The 24330-nt window shown below is 36.2% G+C and overlaps 1 protein-coding gene across 18 annotated transcripts in view; it reads left to right on the forward strand.

The window, feature by feature from the left end:
• PARD3 (par-3 family cell polarity regulator) overlaps positions 1–24330 on the forward strand; it is a 680086-nt gene that overhangs the window by 369806 nt on the left and 285950 nt on the right. For 17 of the 18 annotated variants that reach the window (XM_086714599.1, XM_086714604.1, XM_086714589.1 and 14 more), the window contains 2 exons: positions 11630–11721; positions 14210–14293. In XM_086714599.1, the coding sequence (XP_086570725.1) occupies positions 11630–11721; positions 14210–14293 (176 nt within the window). The remainder of the gene's footprint in view (positions 1–11629; positions 11722–14209; positions 14294–24330) is intronic. The other variant, XM_086714597.1, reaches the window with a different exon arrangement.

Raw genomic sequence — 24330 nt, forward strand, 5'->3', positions numbered from 1 at the left:
CCTGCCACAGTTTCATGGATGCTGATGGAGGACATGAGTCTCCAGGGTCAGAGATGAAAGATTTCTTTACTCTCAGTACAGCCAGCAGCACAGGCATCAGCATATTTGGTTCAGTCCCCAAACGCATGGAAGTGTCATCAGTGGCCCAGATATGAGGCCTGCAGGCTCTGTGGGTTATGTTATAGGAGAGGTTATGTTACCTCCCTTGGGAGGGAGATACTGTGTTCTCAGGACATGCAAATACGCAAGAATCTGGTGGACAATTGTCTTCTAGTACAGACAAAAAAAGTTGTGAAATGTATAGTTTAATATGAGGCTGGTAAAAATATCAGGTGGTTTGGTCCTTTCAGAAAATAATTTAGCACTAAGCTTTTAAAAATGATCATGTCATTTGAAGCATTCTGTTTTAGACTCCTTTCAAAAAACATAATCCTAAATATTAAAATCTAGGGGCTCCTGGGTGGCTCAGGTAGTTGAGCTACTGATTTCGGCTCAGGTCATGATCTTGTCATTTGTGAGTTCGAGTCCCGCATTGGGCTCTGTGCCAACAGTTTGGAGCCTGGAGCCTGCTTCGAATTCTGCGTCTCCCTCTCTTTCTCTGCTCCTTCTCCACACATGCTCTGTCTCTCTCTGTCTCTGTCTCTCAAAAATGAATAAACATAAAAATTTAGATCTATAATTACCAGAGTTGAAAAGTATACTATGATAAGTGAATTGATGAAATATTAAATCATTTAAAAATGTGTTCTGTACAATTTGAAATAAAATACATCAATTAAAACATTTATATGTTTTACTTGATTATGTAAACAAAACCTATATGGTTTCAAAAAACTGGAAGGAAATACCAAATGTAAGGTGGAAAAGAGAGACCTCCTCTTGTATCAATACATTGTGTTCTTGGAGAGCATGCCATACTTTGATGATTTTAACCAAACTTTTGTATAAGATAGAAGACAGACTTATTTTTAAAACCAAAAGATATTTTATAAATCAACATTTAGCTTTACTTATGTAGAAGGAGGTTGCAAACACCTACATAGCGGGACAGTATTCCAAGTATTTTACATTAATTAACTCCTATGATTCTCATAGAAACTCAATGGACAGTATTACTCTTCCCAATCTATAAATGAGTAATTTGAGATATAAAGAAGGTACATTTGTCAGAATCATGCAGAATCCATGTTTTTAACCACTTGTCTAAGGTGCCATACCAATTATAATATGTGTTTCATACTTTAAATTAGTGTATTTGTTTAATATCTTAATTTTTGTTTGGCATTTGTATCACATTCTGGGTATTAGAGACAATGCAACAGTGGATACCTAATTAGTGTTATTATTGTAAATCTCTAATATTATAAACTTTTGAACCATTATTTAAAATTGAGCATTCAAACTAATCATCACTATGTACCTGTATCAAACATATAATTGATTTCATTTTGTTTACAAGAATACAATTGCTTGATCCCTAGGAAATCTACCAACAATTTTTTGCTTCATTGAATTCAACTAGAAAATTGGGTTAAAATATTTTTTTTAAAGCTACTTCCTTTATTGAAGCCATTTATTGGTTTCAAGTAAGTTAATGACTACATTTCATTTCAGAAATTATAATATTGTATTGGAAAGTAATAAACCAGTACACATTCTGATACATGTTTACATGAGTGGATTTGTTATAGGACCCATGCGTTACTCTTTACTTGCTTATTAACAACTTAAAATAATGAGGTGTAGAACTTTGGGGACTACTATATGTTTTCTTAATAAGCCCTTCAAAATTAATAATGGTGAAATATGTATTTATCACCTAGAAAAGCAGGGTAGTGTGTATATACATATACATATAATAATATATATATACTATATATATAAAGCAGGGTAAAATATATATATGTTATATATATATATATATATATATATATATATATATATATATATATATATATATATATATAACATATATATATCTATCTTTGTCCCTATTGAAAACCCTTTTAAGTACTTGTGGACCACAGAGCCCAGTGATGAACTTGTTTTGATGTGTCTCTTCTTCACTCTTACCTCCATTCCTTTTTTGATTCTGATTTATTGAAATTTCTTCTCATTATCTCACTTATTTTATACAGCATCTTAATAAGTCTTTTTCTCATCTTAATCTCTTCTGCCGTTTGGAATACTACACCCAAACATTGATTTAAAAAAATCTCTCTGGGGCGCCTGGGTGGCGCAGTCGGTTAAGCGTCCGACTTCAACCAGGTCACGATCTCACGGTCCGTGGGTTCGAGCCCCGCGTCGGGCTCTGGGCTGATGGCTCAGAGCCTGGAGCCTGTTTCTGATTCTGTGTCTCCCTCTCTCTCTACCCCTCGCCCGTTCATGCTCTGTCTCTCTCTGTCCCAAAAATAAATAAACGTTGAAAAAAAAAATTAAAAAAATCTCTCTGCTTGATTTCTAAGACTAATTAAATATAATATATATCAATACCAATGAGTAATCCCATCGTTGTACTGCCCTATGTTGTCCTATTTTCTTTTTAGGCACTTGATTCTTTGCAAAGTCACTTTCAGAGAAATTCTAATATAGTGATATTATATAATAAAAATTAATGTATAAAAGTACTGTAAGGTTAAAAAAAATACTAAAAATAGCCTTTCATTATTTTAAGAAGATTTTATGCTCGTGGTAAAAATACTTAACGCTATAAAGACACAATTAAAATCATTTATACTCTTGCCACCTAAATATAACCACTGATAACATTTCCTGATGTTCATTATTTCTATGTTTCTCCTAAAATGGACCCCCCCCAATTTTAATAGTAATTGTCACTCTGTATGAAAGTTCATTTATTATATGTTCAGATTTTAATATTTGTTTTGCCACATAAATTTTATTATATTTTTTGTTGTCACAGATCCTGGCCCTGACACTAACTAGTTAGTTGGGTAGGATCACATGCATTACTTAAGAGTTTTAGGTCACTCTTCCTTGAGTAAAATATATTGAAAAACCTTGACAAACCTCAAGAATCACAGATCTCATTTTCAAAATTTTAGCTCACCCACTGCAGGGAAATCTGAAATCTATTCTAGGCCTACTTTCCTCGTAATGAAAATTCCTACCTTGGTGTGAAGATTAAATGAAAGAGTGTATATGCGGATTGTATTGTGTTTTAGATGTTTAGTAAAATTCATTCTTTTTTTCTCTAAAAATGTTATTTTTATATGTAAGGTGCTTTGCATGTAGTGATTTCTGTGAGCCCATCGCAGTTTCTGAGACAGACCAAGTTATTTCCTTTATTCAGATTAGGAAAGCAGGGCTTGGTGACATCAATAAGGACATGGCAGAGGCAGGTCTCCTTCCCAGGTCAGTGGTTCATTGTAGCTCTGCATGTGCTGGGTGTGTCCAGTATATCTCTAGATGTGCTCTCATGTACAGTGTTTAGTGAATCTTATTAGCAAATAGTTTGCATGTCAGCAACACAGGTCTGTTATCCAAACTGCACTGTGTACATGTCATTGGGGACTTACTATGTGGGCATGTTGCTTGCTTATGTTTGGAAAAAAGTTTTTGTACATAATTTGTAAAAATCCCTTATATTTTATTTATTGAAATATGCTTAAAGGCAACGTTGAGGATTAAACTGAGGTTGTACTGAAGACTAAAGAAGTAGATTCTTTACTAATGGGCACATCATAGGTCCTCGATATGTATTAGCAATTATCATTTTTATTTTTTATTATACATTATAAAATGTATTTTTTGCCTCTTCAAGAAGTGATTTGCACTCATCACTAGCAAAAGTTTATTTTAAAATTATTTCAGTTCCTATCTTAATCAGATATTAATTTGGAAATCATTTTTAAGCCAAAGAGAAAATTTTTTGAATGAAAATAGTTATATTTTTAAAAAATATGGTATTTTAATAGCCAATGAATAAGATAAGTCTTTTTTATTTACCCAGGTATTACTTCCAAAATAAAACATTTTATTTTATTTTTTTAAAGTTTATTTATGTATTTTGAGAGGAGTGGGCAGAGAGAGAGGGAGTGAGGGAGAGAATGCCAAGCTCTGGCAGTGCAGAGCCTGATGCAGGGCTTGAACTCATGAACTGTGAGATCATGAGCTGAGCTGAAATCAAGAGTTGGATGCTTAACCAACTGAGCCACCCAGGCACCTCCAAAATAAAACATTTAAAAAAGTCACCTCAATAAGGACTAGAATGTTATTGTTAGAAAGGCAAAATGGTCAGATTACAAAGTCCTTATGTTTCAACAATTCATAAATTAGAGTATTTTTTCAGGAATGTTCAAAAGAAAACAAATTGTGTTATTCTGGTAAGCAGGCTCCATTTGAAATCAGATTGATTAGGCTGATTAAAATCTTATCACGTAATGGGCTGCTTGGCCATTAGTGTGTGGTGGGGTAACTATAAATAGTGCGGTGGCTTCCGTATTGCTGAAGTGGTGACATATACTTGAGTGGTCATCTGTTTGGGATAAACATGGATAGGAGTGAGTCAGGTGATGCTAGGTGGGATTAGTTATTGAATTCAGTGATGCTTAGGAGTAATATATAAGGGCTTCCTTATCATGGGGGCACAGGAAAAAAGGAAGAATAAAGTGAAGGAAGAGATTCCAGTATGTGATTGGATATTGGACCAGATGTCTTCCAATACGATTCCTCTGTGCCCTGAAATTCTAACAATCTACAAGAAGCAGACTTCCATTTTGGAACTTCATTTTGAGATTCCACTTTGCATGTAACAGGTGCAGAGATACATACTTTTTGTTGTTGTCTGTGGTGAGATAGCTTTCATAAATCAGCACCATCTGTTCTTCTTTTACAGACTCTTCTCTTGCCTTGGGTTGTGTGGAGTCATGTTGTGTATGTTCCAAGACAGGAAATGTTTCATTTTTGTGGTAAATGAAAATTTCATGGGCTGTGTTAAATACTATGTTTGCCATTCCATTTGATCAGTATTAACTTGAGATGAGAATGTTTGGAATCCTGTTGAGGGGATGAAGCTCACATTTAATACTTAACATCACAGGTACTGAGTAATTCCTAATATAGCCCACGGTTATTTGGTGTTGAGCTCTGGGTTCTGTGGAGTACAGTTTATGTTATAATGAACTGTATTACATTTAAAAGTAGAACGGTTATTAATGTCCCTCTAAGTACAAGAAAAATATTTTTATTTTAAAAGGTCTTATTATCTAGCATTGTCTATTCTTAAAGGATTTGAATTAGCTTTTTTCATAAATGTTTTTACTCAAGTGGAATATAATGATCATGAAGTAAAATTATATTACCCATTTCCTGATTTTATTTGTTTAGGAGGTTGCCATAGCTTTATCATTTTCAGTTGAGACGTTCCCCTCCCCCAGATGTTTTCAATTGTTTTCCACAAGTGATGGGAAATTACTTTTCCCTGGTGATTTGACCAATTAATCAAGTGTGGCAACATTAACACAAAAGCCTTCTGGAATTGTATGTGCGATACTTAGGGGACATGAAAAGAGATTCTCCTTGGAATTATTTTTTGCCAAGTGTGATCCCCCAAAAAAGTGATTTAATTCATGCTGTGAACATCCAAGTAAATATTTTTTGGGTGCTGTAGCTCATTAGTAGTTAACATGACTCTCATTAAGTTTGGAAAGTCTTAGAGACACTCGAAGAAGTGTGAAAAAGACTGTTTAGTTGAGCATTTTTGTAGCAATATAATTGAGCCCATTAAATTATTTTACTGTTAAGAATAATAAAAACACTTGAAAAATATTGTAAATTTGTTTAACAAGATAACATCAGAACTTTCATTTCCTTTTGTGCTTCATAAATATAAAGATCAAAGATAGGGGTGCAGGAAATTTAAGGAGGCAAAATAACTTCAGTTCTTTTAATAAGATGTTTTAAAAATGATACGTTATTTTTAAAAATTGTAGGTATATGTATTCAAAATCTTTAATTCCTTGGAACTTAGACTTTAAATATAGACATAGGTGATTGGTTTCTAGATAAACTTTTATCATGTTACTGTAAAGAAGAAAGTGTACTTTTCATTTCCTTGCTTTATAAGCAAACCAGTTACAAAATTTCTGCTCTTACTTTATGTGGTGGTCAATGGATGCACCATTCAATTTTTAAGTGTTCCAATTACAAATCCTTTACTTCTTCGCAATGATATCTATTTGAGTTTTTGGAGAAAATACACACACACACACACACACACACACACACACACACACACATATTAAATCTGTGACTATGGAGAAGATATTTAATACTCAAGAAGGAAGAAATACAACTAGATAATATTTGAAATTAAAAAGATCATTAGTTTAGCCAAATTTAGTATTCTTAAACACATAGTTCATGGGAGTGCTTGTGATTTCAGAATGTGTCGTCCATTGGTTGTATTGAGGCTTTTTCAAGTGAGGCTTGGCCTTTATATCATTCATAGTATGGAAGAGAGTAAGATAATTAATTTTTCCTAGAAGCAGGGAACAAATAAATTCATATGTCTTTATCCCTCACTTGCCTAATACACATTTCAAACCTGGGCTAAAACTCTTTCTCCTCAGCCAAGCTTATCAAGTATTCATTTTCTCTTATTCTTTTCTCTCCTTTGACTAGAGCTCCTCCATCTTTTAAAAAAATTGCTTAGTCAATACAATATGGTAGGTAAAAGGTTAACAAAATCTTTCCCTTCTTCTGCATGAGAATTTAAACTTTAGGGGTTTGGGGGCTATTTTTTTCTGAAAACCTGATAAAGGCTTCCATCAACTATCTTTTTATGGTAAAAGTGACCTCTGATTAGTAAATTGCACATGGACTCAAAAAACTATAAATATGTGACAAGCCACTCAGCGCATGGTGTTGTTTTGAGGTACCAGCTTTTGTGAGGCGTGAGGCTTTTAAGCCAGGGTGATGCTTGCCATCCTCTGATGTGTGTCCTTTCCTGCACCTGAGCTGTGGACCGGGGACCCACAAGAATAGCCCCTGGATAGCCGTGTGGTCTGCTGCTCCCAAAGATGAAAGCGGAATGCTGCCTTGCTGGAACGTTGGGTTTCCTGCCTTTGGGCATTTCAAATATGTAGTCAGAATAAAAATATATAAACAATACTGGAAGGTTTCTAATGAAAAAAGGAGTACTCTCTATTCTGCTCCTCCTGATTTTCCCAGTCTGTCTCCTCAGAGGGACTATTTCATGCAGATATTTTTTTCAGGTATTTACTCCCATATTTCTAAATAAAATATTTATGTTGCTTTTTCCTGGTTACCAGTTATTAACACCTGTTGACTTGTCACTGCGGAAGATGGTTTTTCCTTTTATGCCACTTTTACTTTCCATGTCCCCATTTTCTCCCTATCATCTAAGTTAAAGTAATAGCGAGCCTCACGTTATATAGTAACTTGTGGCTCACTGCATAAGTAAGTAGGTACTATGATGAAATATTCTTTCCTACACATTTTCCTTTGTTATTCCTGGAGTCCACTGCTTTGACCTTTTCAAAATTTATTTTATCTGTATATTTCTGAAAAATTCCCCCCACATTCTCCATCAGGTCTGTCAAAATATTCTCCAAATGTTCAAAAACATCAGACCAATTATTAATTTTTTTTTTTTTTTTTCATGCAGATTGACTTTCCAGACTTCTCTATCCTTTTGCTCTAATCACAATTGGCTTCTGCTTCTCTGGGCTGTCTTTTCACCTTATGCTGGGGCTTTCCTTGAGTTCTGTCCACTGCTTTATTGAATTTCTTGGATTTTTCTGGTGCACATCCAAAAATAGCTTCCTATGAAAGGGTCCATCGGAAGTAAAGACTTTGCATTTGTTTCAAATTTCATTCTTGATTTTTCTTTAGTTGTTTGGTTGAACACAGAATTCACTGAAAAATTTTTTTCTTTTAGTGTGAAAGGTATGACTTTATTATAGAGTAGAATTTCACGTTACTTTACAAAGGCATTGTTGGGGTGTCTCGGTGGGTCAGTTGGTTTAAACATCTGACACTTGATCTCAGCTTAGGTCATGATCTTATGGTTCCTGATATCGAGCCCCAGTACAGAGCCTGCTTGTGTGTCTCTCCCTCTCTCTCTCCACTCCTCCTCGCTCACTCACTCTCTCTTTAAAAATAAATAAACATGAGAAAAATTTGTAAAAGAAGGCATTATTATCATAGAGCATCTGTTAATGATATTTCTACTTTTGGTTTGCTAGCAATCATACAAATGCTACCATTTGGCAATGCTTAAATTGTGTTGTCCATTGTTCTCTTCCATTTTTGAATATCTTGAGAGCAGAGAGAGGCCTTTGTCCGGGATTTTCCCTTTAAGGATGTCTATACCGCAGACGGCCTTGGTAGATAGGTATAGTGTCCTCTTCCAGAGCAATGGGCAGACGTGATTACTGCCTGTGTAAGGTATTTGGGTCCCCTAAGCTCAGGTTCCTTCTGTGTGTGCCAGTGTTCCCCGGTTCTCTTCTCATCACTTTGTGAGAATTTCAACTGGAGAAACCAGTGCATAGAAGGATGATACTCTGACTACTGCTGTAATGAACTGCCCTCTGTCTCTGACCCAGGGGTCTCATTTTTTCTGCTAGCATCCATGAAGCTATGCAGGCTAAGTTAGGATCTTTCATGCAGGGCAAAACCATAGACTCTTCACAGTTCTTGACATCTAGTTTTTTTTCTCTGCAAATTTCCTCAACCTAACCCATAATGCTTTCCTCCTCATGACATTTATTTGATGTGTACTGCATTTAGTTGTTTATATTTTCCATATGTTTTCTCATTTCAAAGACCTTTTATAATGAAGGTACTTTGTATATAGCAAAGCACAACAAATGTCAGGTTTTATGAACGTTTCTAAAATGTGGATGATACATTTTCTATTTGAGTAGGTAGTATGTTTAATATTAACTTGTATTGTAAGGTATAAGGTATGAATAGATGAATATATACTCTTAAATTATAGTTGTGTAACACTGCCTTGAATCATTTATTTGAGGTATGTTTTATGTCATTTATTATTTATTTCTCTTTTCAATAACAGCTAACATTTATTGGGCAATTACTATGTGTTAGGCACCATGTTATGGCAATTTTATGGATTCTCTTATCCCTCTCAATAGTCCTAAGAAGATGTTTTTATTGTTTCTGTTTTACAAAAGAAGACATAGAAATACAAAAGGGGTATGTGAATTGCCTAAGGATATAAAATTGGCAAATGAGTACTCACACCCAAATCTGTTTGATTCTTGAAACCTGGCTCTTAACCGCTACATTCTACTATAAAATGGAGAGAAGGGAAAGGATAAGAAATATATTTTCTCACCTGGAAATTTTTTAACATTGTGTAGTTTGAATTATTATTTTAGGCCTTTAATATTGATTTGGGATAAATAATAGTTTCATTTTCTATGTGTAATGGAATTCAGTAAATAACTCATGCTAAAAGCAACTGTGTTCAATCACAGCTTTTTAGAAGTACAAAACAACAAAATAAAGCAATACAGGAACTGATATTTACACATCCCGAAGCTGGGAAATTTTAAGTTGTGGTTCCCACAGCAATAGCAGCTCAGCCTCAGGGCAGTGAGTGTTGTGATCTAAACTGAACACCATATGCAGCTGCATGAAATAATATTCTACATGCTCGTGGGGGCCCGATAATGGCCACTGTGGGAACAATGAATGTGTAAATTATCAGCTACTGTTTTATCACTGTAGTTCGGGGCATTTCATTTATGTGGCTGTTTCATAGTACAACCTAGGTGTTTCACTGGTTATACATTATGGTGGCATTTCATAGTGTGTAAATTATTAATGGATCCTGAAAGAAAATGTTTTTAACTTGAAAGATTATTTTTATGTTTTCCATCTAATTTATAAACACTTTATTCTCCTCCCTATCTTCATTGCCAATGGAAAAGCATACTTGTAGGAGTTCTTGTTTACATGTGAAGTGTGGTTTGTAGGCAGGTTCAAGATGCTGGTTAACCTTTGTAATGTATTGTGTGCTTGTGCTTAAGAGATGACTAAGAAGTATGTTTTAGAGCCTCTTAAAACATAGGATCATCAATCTTCAACTACTTTGGTTTCATGCAGTGCACCACCACTGAGGACACATGGAACCTATCCACAACTTACAGAAAAATTCGGTGCATCCAGCTTCTTATTTTGGCAGATTCTCAGAGGAAATGTCAATTGGGTATTACCAACTGCTCTGCGTTGCCTTAATAGTGCTTGAAGAATTTAACATATTGTTTAACAGTGTGTGGAACCTAGGGCCTTGGCTTATCATTTTGTCGATTGGTGTCTTTGTTGATGGCATTTAAATTTCTATGAGTCTCTCAAGTACACGGTTGAAAATATAAAATTTATCTTTAATGGTGAACTCCTATATAGGTGGTTTAATAAATTCACATAGAAAATCACTGTTATCAAATTTATATGTAGAAGAAAGGATAGACTAACAAATTACATGTATATATAAGTTATATGTATAAACTTCCAAGAAACGGATTAAATACATTTTATTATTTTGTGTTTTGAAACTTAATACCCCAGAGATTTCTAGGGATGATTTTGTTTTTATTAGCAAAATATTTAAGGTATCTACTGGATACCAGGCACTGTGGATCCAAGGTAAAACACACTAAGCCTCTTAGTGACTATGATTAGAGATTCCAAGTCTTACTAATTTGATTAATAAGACCACTGATATCAGTCAGGCATGTTTACCATTATTCAAATGATCCTGAAAAGCCAACTCTACTGTTAGTGAACTCTTTAATTGAAAGACAATGGCCAAGGTTATAAAGTAAGCATATCCATGAGTGGCAGTTCATTTATTTTTATGAGCCATCACATTTATTCCACGTTCATGTTTTGTAGTATTGCATACTTACCCAATTTCTACAACATGTGGGACCATAACTTTTACATAATATTTCATTTTAAAAGGAAGAACAAAAATGGTGGTTGATTATTTTGCTGTTTGTACCTTTTTCTAGGCTTAGTACTTCATAACAGAAGTACATAATCAGACATTTGGCCTAGGGTAAGTTTATGTGAAATTTCAGAGGATGAAGGATTTGAGTCTAGGGTTGTACATACTGCATGCTCATTTTGACAAATCTGGTTTAGTAAGAACTGGGGACCTTTGAAGCGTTTGGTAGTTGTTAAGGTTTTTAATGGTCTCAACTGTTTGGATTAGTAAAAATGTTAAACGTATTACCTATATCCTATACATTTATTTATTAATATAACATTGTAGTAATGTATAATTACTTCCAAAAACATACACCAAAAAGTGAAATAAAAATGTTAAGAAAGTTCACATAAGTAGAAGTTCTTTTCTTATTATAGTTGTGTCTTGCCCACTTCCTGGGGTATGCTAACTCAGGAAACTTACTTTAAAATACAGCTTTTCATATACATCTACCCATCTTATCATTAAAGGTCATCCTCTCTGGAGGAAGGACCCAGTTAACATGATCAATCATGTTATCATGTTGATCATGCCTATCAAACTCCAGTTTTATCCAATTTCCTTTCACATTATGGAAGTAAATGTAACACAGAGTGTGCTTCTATTTGTGCTGTGTGTCTCTAGGATGAGGATGGGACAGAAGAAGACAACAGTCGTGTTGAACCTGTTGGACATGCTGATACCGGTTTGGAGAATATACCCAGCTTTTCTCTGGAGTAAGTTACTGATATTTTTAACTGAATTTGTAATATACATGTAGCATCACTGATAGCAGCAAGTATTCCAAAAGTATATGGCATGTGGAATGTTTGTGCTTAGTTAAAACCATGCGTTGCATTGGTTTGTTTTCCAAAGAGCATCTTTTATCTATTGAGTTAATTATCTAATGTAAGAAGTATAGCATGGAAATTCACATGTTCTGTCCTGAGTTTCATGCCTTGGCAAATACTATTAAATTATAATATAAAATAGTATTTGATTGACAATGTCATCTTAACAGCACTGTAACTGTTTTCAAATTGCTTTGTATGTCATTGTTTTGGTCATTTGTTCGTTCCTCAACTTTGCTAAATTAAAAACAAAATGTGTAGATCTACTTTACTTGAAAAACCAGTTGGATCATGTAAGCATTAGTCATGTTAGTATATATTTTTTTGATTTGGAAAAATCGAATGTCTCTTGAGAGATTTGTTGAAATCTCTGTTTGTTGAAAAATTCGAATCATAGGTTAGGGACCTTGAACATGGTTTTAGGTATAAAAGGAAGAAGAAAAACTTTACTATATTATTTCAGCTTTACAATTGTCTTAAATATTGGCATGTTTAAATGGAAGGTGTTCTTAGGACTTCTTCCCTTGGTAGTTTAGACCAGGGAGGGCAGTCATTCTGAAATTTTTTTTTGACTTTGGGTAAAAGTTGAAAGGGCCTAGATATCAACATTTAAACTCTTAACTCTGTCTTCTCTTGGTGTTTCAAGGGAAGGCTCTCAAAAAACTGCTGTCAGTGAGAGTAATAGTTTCGAGAACCAGGTTATGTTTAGACAGATAGCAACCAGCAGTCTCCGTTACATTTGAGAAGACTTGCCATGTCCTAGTTCTTTTAAGAAAGAATGTGGAATAAAATAAATTTATAAGTTATATTCTCAATTGACAAGCTAATCATTAAATAGATGTTCAAATGATATTAAGTATCTAAGATGTGAAATTCTATGAAAATATAAAAAAATTAAAAATTCACTTGAATAGTATTACATTAGTAAATATTTTGGCAGTATGGCAGGATTCTAATTTTTTCCTAATTAGTGTATGTGATTAAATATATGCGTGTATTCTCAATTTTGTTTTGATTTGTTTGATATCACTATCTTTAATTTTCTTTAGTCTTTATATTATATAGTCAGGACATTAATAGTATGTAGCATAACTTTATTTTTTATTTACGTAATATAATTGAAGAATTAGCATTTCCTTTATAGTTGTCCACATTGCTTCAACTAGATATTTAACTGAAATACTAGTTTCAGAAATTGTCAGATAAGACCTACTTAGATTTCTGTGCACTACACATACCCGCGCGCGCGCGCACACACACACACACACACACACACACGGAAAAATCTATAAAGGAAGTGAAATCTCATAAAAGGTTTAGAAAATTTACATTCTTTAAGTTAAACCAGTTTTCATTAAACTCTGGCTTATTATATTAATAGTAAAGTACTTTAGTTATGTAATAGAAGTAACTTCATGTTACTTCTATATCTCTTCATGACTTTAAAGCTCAATTACAAACACATGAAAATTATTTGATTTTTATTAGAAAAAAATTTTTTTTACATTTATTTATTTTTTGAGAGACATAGAGAGACAGAGCACAAGTTGGGGAAGGGCAGAGAGAGAAGGGGACACAGAATCCGAAGCAGGCTCCAGGCTCTGAGCTGTCAGCACACAACCTGATGCGGGGCTCAAACTCACAAACCGTGAGATCATGACCTGAGCTGAAGTTGGTCGCCCAACTGACTGAGCCACCCAGGCGCCCCAAAATTATTTGATTTTTAGCAGGTACCTGTTGGCTTTGAGAAAGGAGTTTCATACCCTGCGTTGCAGTTACACTTAGAGAAGTAGGAAATGGTGACTGAATTATGGTGGAACAGTGGGATGTAAAGATGGCTGGATCACATGTGGACTGTCACCTACAGAAGCAAAAGCTTTTACCTCATTGAGTTATTGGAAGGAGCAATAATGTGACATATGCAGGAGCACTTTGTAAATTTTAATGTGCTCTGCAGCCAAAACACCTTTACTCATTTAATCTATATTGTCCTTGAAATAAATACTGTGACGGAAAATTTTTCGTGGAAATCTAGAGTTCTGACTTACAAAATGTGTACTTGTATTACACATAGAACAGTGTGTGGTCCGAGAGAAATGGTTCTGTGTCATTTTAATGTAGTTATTTCTGCTGATTGCTCTCTCTGCATGCCATCAGGCTAGTGTTCAGGTATGTAGTGTTTAATGTCGCTTTCATCACCATGCTTCTATTCCAGAATGTGTACATGTATGTGTGTGTGCTTGGTGGGATTTTCGTTTTGTTCTCTTTTGTTGTTGTGTGCCTGTGTTGTAGCAGTTTTTTTGTTTTGTTTTGTTTTGGTTTTGGTTTGTTTACAGTACATGTTCATGCTCCCTCATTCATCATTGTCTCACAGTGATATGGTAAAGCTCGTACAAGTCCCCAACGATGGAGGGCCTCTGGGAATCCATGTAGTGCCTTTCAGTGCTCGAGGCGGCAGGTAACGTATCTTGGAGGTTTTTAATTGAATCATAATGTTGAGTGTTTTATCTTCATTTATGCTCAGATATAGAGTGGTGTTGATTTAGCATATGCTTAATAGGAACATTTTCATTTGGGGGCACTCGCTACTTCATACGTATACATCATAATCATGGAAAGCACTCAGGCTGATGAAGAAATCAAGCATTTAAATTATTCTAATAATTTTATTGGTCATCACACATCCCTGCAAACATTGTACTTTGCTGTACATTGGTGAAACACTTTAGAGTCAGAACTCCAGCTGAATTTCCAAAATTAAGGGAGAGCTTAAAGCAGTTTTCTGGAAAAATTTATCCAATAAAAATTATCTGGGTAACTTAGGGAATGATTCATGTTAAATTCATATTTATGTTTATTTAGTTCTTTAATCTTGAAAGATTTTTATGATTATGTTTGAAATTTGTGAAAGTTAAATAAGCTATAGATTTATTTCCTACCATGCGACTTGTGGCTCCTTCTTTTTTCAATCTCTGCACACTCAGATGTCAAATTTTGTACGGCTAATGACTTCATTAATTTATAGAATGTGTATCTTTAAAAACTTCAAATGTTGTGTGAGTTTCTTTTCTTCTGCCTTTTTTTTCTGTGAAAAAAACTATCCTTGGGTTTATTAAATTTTTATTTTAATATGTTTATTAAATTGTGAATTGATACTGCAACTAAGGGTGATGGTCCTCTGTAACAACAAGTGACGGGCATTGCATCCTTGCCCTGGAGCTGTTAACTGTTAAGTGCTTGAAGTTTACTTACACACTCTCCTAAATCCCATCCAGTAATTACCTGGTGAAATCTATTTATGAACTACTTGGCTTCTCATTCTTTCTTTTATTGTTATGATTATATTTATTTATTTTTTAACTTCCTTTACACTGGGACAAGAAAGGGGAAAGCTGGCAGATGGCCTTAGACCAGTGACTTGAGATGTAGTTCACATCTGTAGTTCACTGTTGCCAGGGAATTGCAAGCATGTAGCATGGTGTAAAAAACAGATGGAATGTCAGTGATAAGTGTGTGATTCAATTATTTACTTAAGTTTGTTGATTGAGTATTGTACCACTGTCCTAATTGTGGTGACTCCAGATTTCATCTCGTTGGTAGAGCACAGGCTTTATGGAATGTCTGGAAGCTGAAACTGATTTACCAAGAACTCTGCTGGAGTAAGAGGCTTGACAGTTAGTGTTATATAACAAGCTGTGAACTTCACCTTGAATTTTGAGGTGGTGTTATATTCACAGGGTTCTGACTGCTTTCTCTTTTTTCCTCCTTCTCTTTGTTTATTTTTAAACTCTAGAGAAGCATTGAAATTTCTTTAAGGCACTCGCGTTTAAACACAGTTCTTTTTCAAAATGGACTTTGCCTTTATTTCTTTTAAAGAATACAATTTTAAATGATCTCAAAAGTTAAATCTTTTTTCACTTATTTTACGAGTAGAAAGAAAAAAGATAAGGTAAACTGTGTGGATTATAGCTTCCTGATATTAGTGTACCTTTACCTTCCTGTGGGATGTAACTTTTCACAAATGGGACTTAATTGTGTATATACCAGCTTTGAAGCAGTATTTCATTTTTTGTTGTTATTGAAGTATAATTGATGTTAGTTTCAGGAGTTCAATGTAGTGATTTGACATTTATATACATTCTGAAATGATCACCATGATAAGTCTAGTTACCATGTCACCAAAGTTAATAAATAATATCGTCTGTATTCCCCATGACTTATATTCCCATGACTTATTTATTTTATAATTGGAAGTCTGTTCTTCTAGATGCCCTTCACCCATTTTATCCACCCCCAAAACTCACTCTCTTCTTGCAACCATCGGTCTTTATGTGTGAGTCAGGTTTTGCTTTGTTTTGTTTGTTCATCTGTTTTGTGTTTTAGATTCTACATGTAAGTGAAATCATAGGGTATTTGTCTGACTCATTTCACTTAGCATAGTACCTGGAAGCTCCATCCATGTTGTCACAAATGGCAAGTTTTTCTTCTATTTAATGGCTGAGTAGTATTCCATTGTATACCCATACCACATATTTATCCCTTCAGCTATAGATGGACACTTAAGTTGCTTCCATATCTTGGCTATTGTAAATTAAGCTGCAATGAACATAGGGGTACATATATCTTTTCCAGTTAGTTTTTTTGTTTTCTTTGGATAAATACACAGAAGTGGAATTGCTGAATTGTACAGTCGTTCTTTTTTTAATTTCTTGAGAAACCTCTGTACTGTTTTCCATAGTGGTAGCACTAATTCCTACCAACAGTGAATGAAGGTTTCCTTTTCTCCACATCCTCACCAATACTTGGTATTTTGTGTGTTTGTGTTTGTGTGTGTATGTGTGTGGGGTGGGGTTAGTCAGTCTGAAAGGTGTGAAATGATCTTATTGTGGTTTTAATTTGCATTTCCCTGATAATTAGTGATGTTGAGCATGTTTTCATGTGCTTTTTGGCTATAGAAAAAATGTCTACTCAGATCTTCTGCCCATTTTTAATTTTTTTGCCTTGGAGTTGGGTGAGTTCTATATATATAATGGATATTAGCTGTTTTTGTAAAATATGAATTTCAAGTATTCTCTCCTATTTAGCACAGTACGTTTTCATTTTGTTGACAATTTCCTTCACTTGCAAAAACTTGTTCATTTGCTGTACTCTCATTTGTTTATTTTTGCTTTTGTTGTTCTTGCCTTGGAGTCAAATCCAAAAAATATCACTAAGACCAATGGCGAGGTGGTTATCACCTATGTTTTCTCCTTGGATTTTTATGGCGTTAGGTCTTATGTTCAAATCTTTAATCCATTTTAAGTTATTTTGCATATGCCTTAAGATGCAGTCCAGTTTCATTCATTTGCATGTAGCTATCCAGTTTTCCCATGCCATTTGTTAAAGAGACTGTCCTTTCCCTGTTGTATATTCTTGCCTCCTTTCTCATAAATTAATTGATCATGTAAATATGTATGTATTTTTGACCTCTCTGTTTTGTTTTCTTGATCTGTGTGTCTGTTTTGTGCCAGTACCATAATGTTCTGATCACAATAGCTTTGTAGTATAGTTGGAAATCAGGGAGCATCATGCCTCTAGCTTTGTTCTTCTTTCTTAATATTGCTTTGGCTATTTGGGTTCTTGTGTGCTTCCAAAAGAATTTTAGGATTGTTCATTTTAATTCTGTGAAAAATGCCATTGAAATTTTGATAGGGATTGCAGTGAATCTGTAGGTTGCTTTGGGTAATATGGACTAGAGTGTTGTGTTTTCATTTTTATTTGTTTCCAGGTATTTTGGTTTTGGCTGCTTCTTTTGTTATTGTTAATCCATTGGTTGTTTAGTAGCCTGTTGTGTGGTCTCTATGTGTTTTGTTTTTTTCCAGTTGTTTCTTGAAGGTGATTTCTGCTTTCATACTGTTGTGGTTGGATAAGATGCTTAATAGGATTTAAAAAAAATTTTTTTTAATGTTTTTTTTTAAATTTTTTTTTGTATTCTTTCTTTTATTTTATCTTAATTTTTATTTTCTAGAATTTACATCCAAGTTAGTTAACATATAGTGTAATAATGATTGCAGGAATAGAACTTAGTGATTCATCACTTAGATATAACAGCCAGTGCTCATCCCAAAAAATGCCCTCCTTAATGCCCTCACCCATTTAGCCCACCCCCCCAACAACCCTCAGTTTCTTTTCTTTTTTTTTTTAATATATGAAATTTATTGTCAAATTTGTTTCCATACAACACCCAGTGCTCATCCCAAAAGATGCCCTCTTCAATACCCATCACCCACCCTCCCTCCCCTCCCTCTCACCGCCCATCAACCCTCAGTTTGTTCTCAGTCTCTTATGCTTTGGCTCTTTCCCACTCTAACCTCTTTTTTTTTTTTTTTCCTTCCCCTCCCCCATGGATTTCTGTTAAGTTTCTCAGGATCCACATAGGAGTGAAAACATATGGTATCTGTCTTTCTCTGCATGGCTTATTTCACTTAGCATCACACTCTCCAGTTCCATCCACGTTGCTACAAAGGGCCATATTTCATTCTTTCTCATTGCCATGTAGTACTCCATTGTGTATATAAGCCACAATTTCTTTATCCATTCATCAGTTGATGGACATTTAGGCTCTTTCCGTAATGTGGCTATTGTTGAGAGTGCTGCTATAAACATTGGGGTACAAGTGCCCCTATGCATCAGTACTCCTGTATCCCTTGGGTAAATTCCTCGCAGTGCTACTGCCGGGTCATAGGGTAGGTCTATTTTTAATTTTTTGAGGAACCTCCACACTGTTTTCCTGAGCGGCTGCACCAGTTTGCATTCCCGCCAACAGTGCAAGAGGGTTCCCGTTTCTCCACATACTCTCCAGCATGTATAGTCTACTGATTTGTTCATTTTGGCCACTCTGACTGGCGTGTGGTGATATCTGAGTGTGGTGTTGATTTGTATTTCCCTGATGAGGAGTGACGTTGAGCATCTTCTCATGTGCCTGTTGGCCATCCAGATGTCTTCTTTAGAGAAGGGTCTATTCATGTTTTCTGCCCGTTTCTTCACTGGATTATTTGTTTTTCGGGTGTGGAGTTTGGTAAGCTCTTTATAGGTTTTGGATACTAGCCCTTTGTCTGATATGTCATTTGCAAATATCTTTTCCCATTCCGTTGGTTGCCTTTTAGTTTTGTTGCCTGTGTCCTTTGCTGTGCAAAAGCTTTTTGTCTTCATGAGGTACCAATAGTTCATTTTTGCTTTCAATTCCATTGCCTTTGGGGATGTGTCAAGTAAGAAATTGCTGTGGCTGAGGTCAGAGAGGTCTTTTCCTGCTTTCTCCTCTAGGGTTTTGATGGTTTCCTGTCTCACATTCAGGTCCTTTATCCATTTTGAGTTTATTTTTGTGAATGGTGTGAGAAAGTGGTCTAGTTTCAACCTTCTGCATGTTGCTGTCCAGTTCTCCCAGCACCATTTGTTAAAGAGACTGTCTTTTCTCCATTGGATGTTCTTTCCTGCTTTGTCAAAGATGAGTTGGCCATACGTTTGTGGGTCTAGTTCTGGGGTTTCTATTCTATTCCACTGGTCTGTGTGTCTGTTTTGTGCCAATACCATGCTGTCTTGATGATTACAGCTTTGTAGTAGAGGCTAAAGTCTGGGATTGTGATGCCTCCTGCTTTGGTCTTCTTCAAAATTACTTTGGCTCTTCGGGCTTTTTTGTGGTTCCGTACAAATTTTAGGATTGCTTGTTCTAGCTTCGAGAAGAATGCTGCTGCAATTTTGATTGGGATTTCATTGAATGTGTAGATACCTTTGGGTAGTATTGACATTTCGACAATATTTATTTTTCCAACCCATGAGCACATAATGTTTTTCCATTTCTTTATGTCTTCTTCAATTTCCTTCATAAGCTTTCTATAGTTTTCAGCATACAGATCTTTTACATCTTTGCTTAGATTTATTCCTAGGTATTTGATGATTCTGGTGCAGTTGTGAATGGGATCAGTTTCTTTATTTGTCTTTCTGTTGCTTCATTATTAGTGTATAAGAATGCAACTGATTTCTGTACATTGACTTTGTATCCTGCAACTTTGCTGAATTTATCAGTTCTAGCAGACTTTGGGTGGAATCTGTCAGATTTTCCATGTGTAATATCATGTCATCTGCAAAAAGTGAAAGCTTAACTTCATCTTTGCCAATTTTGATGCCTTTGATTTCCTTTTGTTGTCTGATTGCTGACGCTAGAACTTCCAACACTATGTTAAACAACAGTGGTATGAGTGGACATCCCTGTCGTGTTCCTGATCTCAGGGAGAAAGCTCTCAGTTTTTCCCCATTGAGGATGATGTTAGCTGTGGGCTTTTCATAAATGGCTTTTATGATCTTTAAGTATGTTCCTTCTATCCCAACTTTCTCGAGGGTTTTTATTAAGAATGCTGAATTTTGTCAAATGCTTTTTCTGCATCGATTGACAGGATCATATGATTCTTATCTTTTCTTTTATTAATGTGATGTATCACGTTGATTGATTTGCGAATGTTGAACCAGCCCTGCATCCTAGGAATGAATCCCACTTGATCATGGTGAATAATTCTTTTTATAAGCTGTTGAATTTGATTTGCTAGTATCTTATTGAGAATTTTTGCATCCATATTCCTCAGGGATATTGGCCTGTAGTTCTCTTTTTTTACTGGGTCTCTAGTTTAGGAATCAAAGTAATACTGGCTTCATAGAATGAGTCTGGAAGTTATCCTTCCCTTTCTATTTTTTGGAATAGCTTGAGAAGGATAGGTATTATCTCTGCTTTAAATGTTTGGTAGAATTACCCAGGGAAGCCATCTGGTCCTGGACTCTTATTTGTTGGGAGATTTTTCATAACTGATTCAATTTCTTTGCTGGTTATGGGTCTATTCAAGCTTTCTATTTCCTTCTGATTGAGTTTTGCAAGTGTGTGGGTGTTTAGGAATTTGTCCATTTCTTCCAGGTTGCCCAGTTTGTTGACATATAATTTTTCATAGTATTCCCTGATAATTGCTTGTATTTCTGAGGGATTGGTTGTAATAATTCCATTTTCATTCATGATTTTTTCTATTTGGGTCCTCTCCCTTTTCTTTTTGAGAAGCCTGGCTAGAGGTTTATCAATTTTGTTTATTTTTTTCAAAAAACCAACTCTTGGTTTCATTGATCTGCTCTACAGTTTTTTTAGATTCTATTATGTTTATTTCTGCTCTGATCTTTATTATTTCTCTTCTTCTGCTGGGTTTAGGGTGTCTTTGCTGTTCTGCTTCTATTTCCTTTAGGTGTGCTGTTAGATTTTGTATTTGGGATTTTTCTTGTTTCTGGAGATAGGCCTGGATTGCAATGTATTTTCCTCTTAGTACTGCCTTCGCTGCATCCCAAAGCATTTCGATTGTTGTATTTTCATTTTCGTTTGTTTCATTTTCATTTTCGTTTGTTTCCATATATTTTTTAATTTCTTCTCTAATTGCCTGGTTGACCCATTCATTCTTTAGTAGGGTGTTCTTTAACCTCCATGCTTTTGGAGGTTTTCCAGACTTTTTCCTGTGGTTGATTTCAAGTTTCATAGCATTGTGGTCTGAAAGTATGCATGGTAGGATCTCAATTTTTGTATACTTATGAAGGGCTGTTTTGTGACCCTGCATGTGATCTATCTTGGAGAATGTTCCATGTGCACTCAAGAAGAAAGTATATTCTGTTGCTTTGGGATGCAGAGTTCTAAATATATCTGTCAAGTCCATCTGATCCAGTGTAGCATTCAGGGCCCTTGTTTTTTTATTTACCATGTGTCTAGATGATCTATCCATTGTTGTAAGTGGAGTATTAAAGTCCCCTGCAATTGCCACATTCTTATCAATAAGGTTGCTATGTTTGTGAGTAATTGTTTTATATTATATATTTGGGAGCTCCCGTATTCGGCGCATAGACATTTATAATTGTTAGGTCTTCCTGATGGATAGAGCCTGTAATTATTATATAATGCCCTTCTTCATCTCTTATTACAGCCTTTAATTTAAAGTCTCATTTGTCTGATATAAGTATGGCTACTCCAGCTTTCTTTTGACTTCCAGTAGCATGACAGATAGTTCTCCATCCCCTCACTTTCAATCTGAAGGTGTCCTCAGGTCTAAAATGAGTCTCTTGTAGACAGCAAATAGATGGGTCTTGTTTTTTTATCCATTCTGATACCCTATGTCTTTTTGTTGGCGCATTTAGTCCATTTACATTCAGTGTTATTATAGAAAGATATGGGTTTAGAGTCATTGTGATAACTGTAGGTTTCATGCTTGTAGCGATGTCTCTGGTAGTTTGTCTCACAGGATCCCCCTTAGGATCTCTCGTAGGGCTGGTTTAGTGGTGATGAATTCCTTCAGTTTTTGTTTGTTTGGGAAGCCCTTTATCTCTCCTTCTATTCTAAATGACAGATTTGCTGGATAAAGGATTCTCAGCTGCATATTTTTTTCTGTTGATCACATTGAAGATTTCCTGCCATTCCTTTCTGGCTTGCCAAGTTTCAGTAGAGAGATCTTTCACGAGTCTTATCGGTCTCCCTTATATGTTCGAGCACGTTTATCCCTAGCTGCTTTCAGAATTTTCTCTTTATCCTTGTATTTTGCCAGTTTCACTATGATATGTCGTGCAGAAGATCGATTCAAGTTACGTTTGAAGGGAGTTCGCTGTGCCTCTTGGATTTCAATGCCTTTTTCCTTCCCCAGATCAGGAAGTTCTCAGCTATTATTTCTTCAAGTACACTTTCAGCACGTTTCCCTTTCTCTTCCTCCTCTGGAATACCAATTATGTGTAGATTATTTCTCTTTAGCGCATCACTTATTTCTCTAATTTTCCCCTCATACTCCTGGATTTTTAAATCTTTTCCTCAGCTTCTTCTTTTTCCATAATTTTATCTTCTAGTTCACCTATTCTCTCCTCTGCCTTCTTCAATCCGAGCTGTGGTCACCTCCATTTTATTTTGCAGCTCATTAATAGCATTTTTAGTTCCTCCTGGCTGTTCCTTATTCCCTTGATCTCTGTAGCAATAGATTCTCTGTTGTCCTGTATACTGTTTTCAAACCCAGTGATTAATTTTATGACTATTATTCTAAATTCACTTTCTTTTATATTGTTTAAATCGTTTTTGATCAGTTCGTTAGGTGTCGCTATTTCCTAGAGTTTCTTTTGAGGGGAATTCTTCCGTTTCGTCATTTTGGATAGTCCCTGGAGTGTTGTGGAACTGCAGGGCACTTCCCCTGTGCTGTTTTGAATAACTGACGTTGGTGGGGGGGCTGCAGTCAGACCTGATGTCTGCTCCCAGCCCACCACTGGGGCCACAGTCAGACTGGTGTGTACCTTCTCTTCCCCTCTCCTACGGGCGGAATTCACTGTGGGGTGGTGTGGCTCATCTGGGCTACTTGCACACTGCCAGGCTTGTGGTGCTGGGTATCTGGCGTATTAGCTGGGGTGGATCGGCAAGGTGCACAAGGGCGGGAGGGGCAGGCTCAGCTTGCTTTTCCTTCGGAGATCCGCTTTGGGAGGGGCCCTGCGGCACCGGGAGGGAGTCAGACCTGCTGCTGGAGGGATGGATCCGCAGAAGCACAGGTTTGGGTGTTTGCACGGTGCAAGCAAGTTCCCTGACAGGAACTTGTTCCCTTTGGGATTTTAGCTGGGGGATGGGCGAGGGAGATGGCGGTGGCGAGAGCCTTTGTACCCTGCCAAGCTGAGCTCTGTCGTCCGGTGCTCAACAACTCTCCCTCCCCTTGTCCTCCAGCCCTCTTGCTCTCTGAGCAGAGCTGTTACCTTATAACCTTCCAGATGTTAAGTCCAGCTTGCTGTCAGAACACACTCCGTCCAGCCCCTCTGCTTTAGCAAGCCAGACTCGGGGTGGGGGGGGGGTGGCTCTGCTTGTCTGGCAGGCTGCCCCTCCGCCCCGGCTCCCTCACGCCAGTCCCCAGGCCGTGTAGCGCGCACTGCCTCTCCGCCCTTCCTACACTCTTTCGTGGGCCTTTCGTCTGCGCTTGCCTCCAGAGAATCCATTCTGCTTGTCTTCTGGCGGTTTTCTGGGTTATTTAGGCAAGTGTGGGTGGAATCTAAGTGATCAGCAGGACGCGGTGAGCCCAGCATCCTCCTGTGCTGCCATCTTCCTCTTGTTTTCTTAATGTTTATTTTTGAGAGAGACACAGAGCGCACGTGGGAGAGGGGCAGAGAGAGAGGGAGACACAGAATTCAAAGTAGGCTTAGGCTCTGAGCTGTCACCACAGAGCTTGATGCGGGGCCTGAATTCACAAACTGTGAAATCATAACCAGAGCTGAAGTCAGATGCTTAACTGACAGCCACCTAGGCGCCCCTGGGTCTTGTTCTTTTTATCCATTTAGCCACCCTATGTCTTTTTATTGAAGGATTTAGTATTTACATTTAAGGTAATTATTGATAGATATGTACTTATTGCCATTTTGTTTAGTTTTTTTCTCTGGTTGTTTTTATAGTTCTCTGTTCCTGCTTGCTGTCTTTCTTTGTGGTTTGATGAC

This window comes from Puma concolor, chromosome B4 (genome assembly GCF_028749965.1).
Source record: "Puma concolor isolate L17-30 chromosome B4, mPumCon1.1.hap2, whole genome shotgun sequence".
Lineage (NCBI taxonomy): Eukaryota > Metazoa > Chordata > Mammalia > Carnivora > Felidae > Puma > Puma concolor.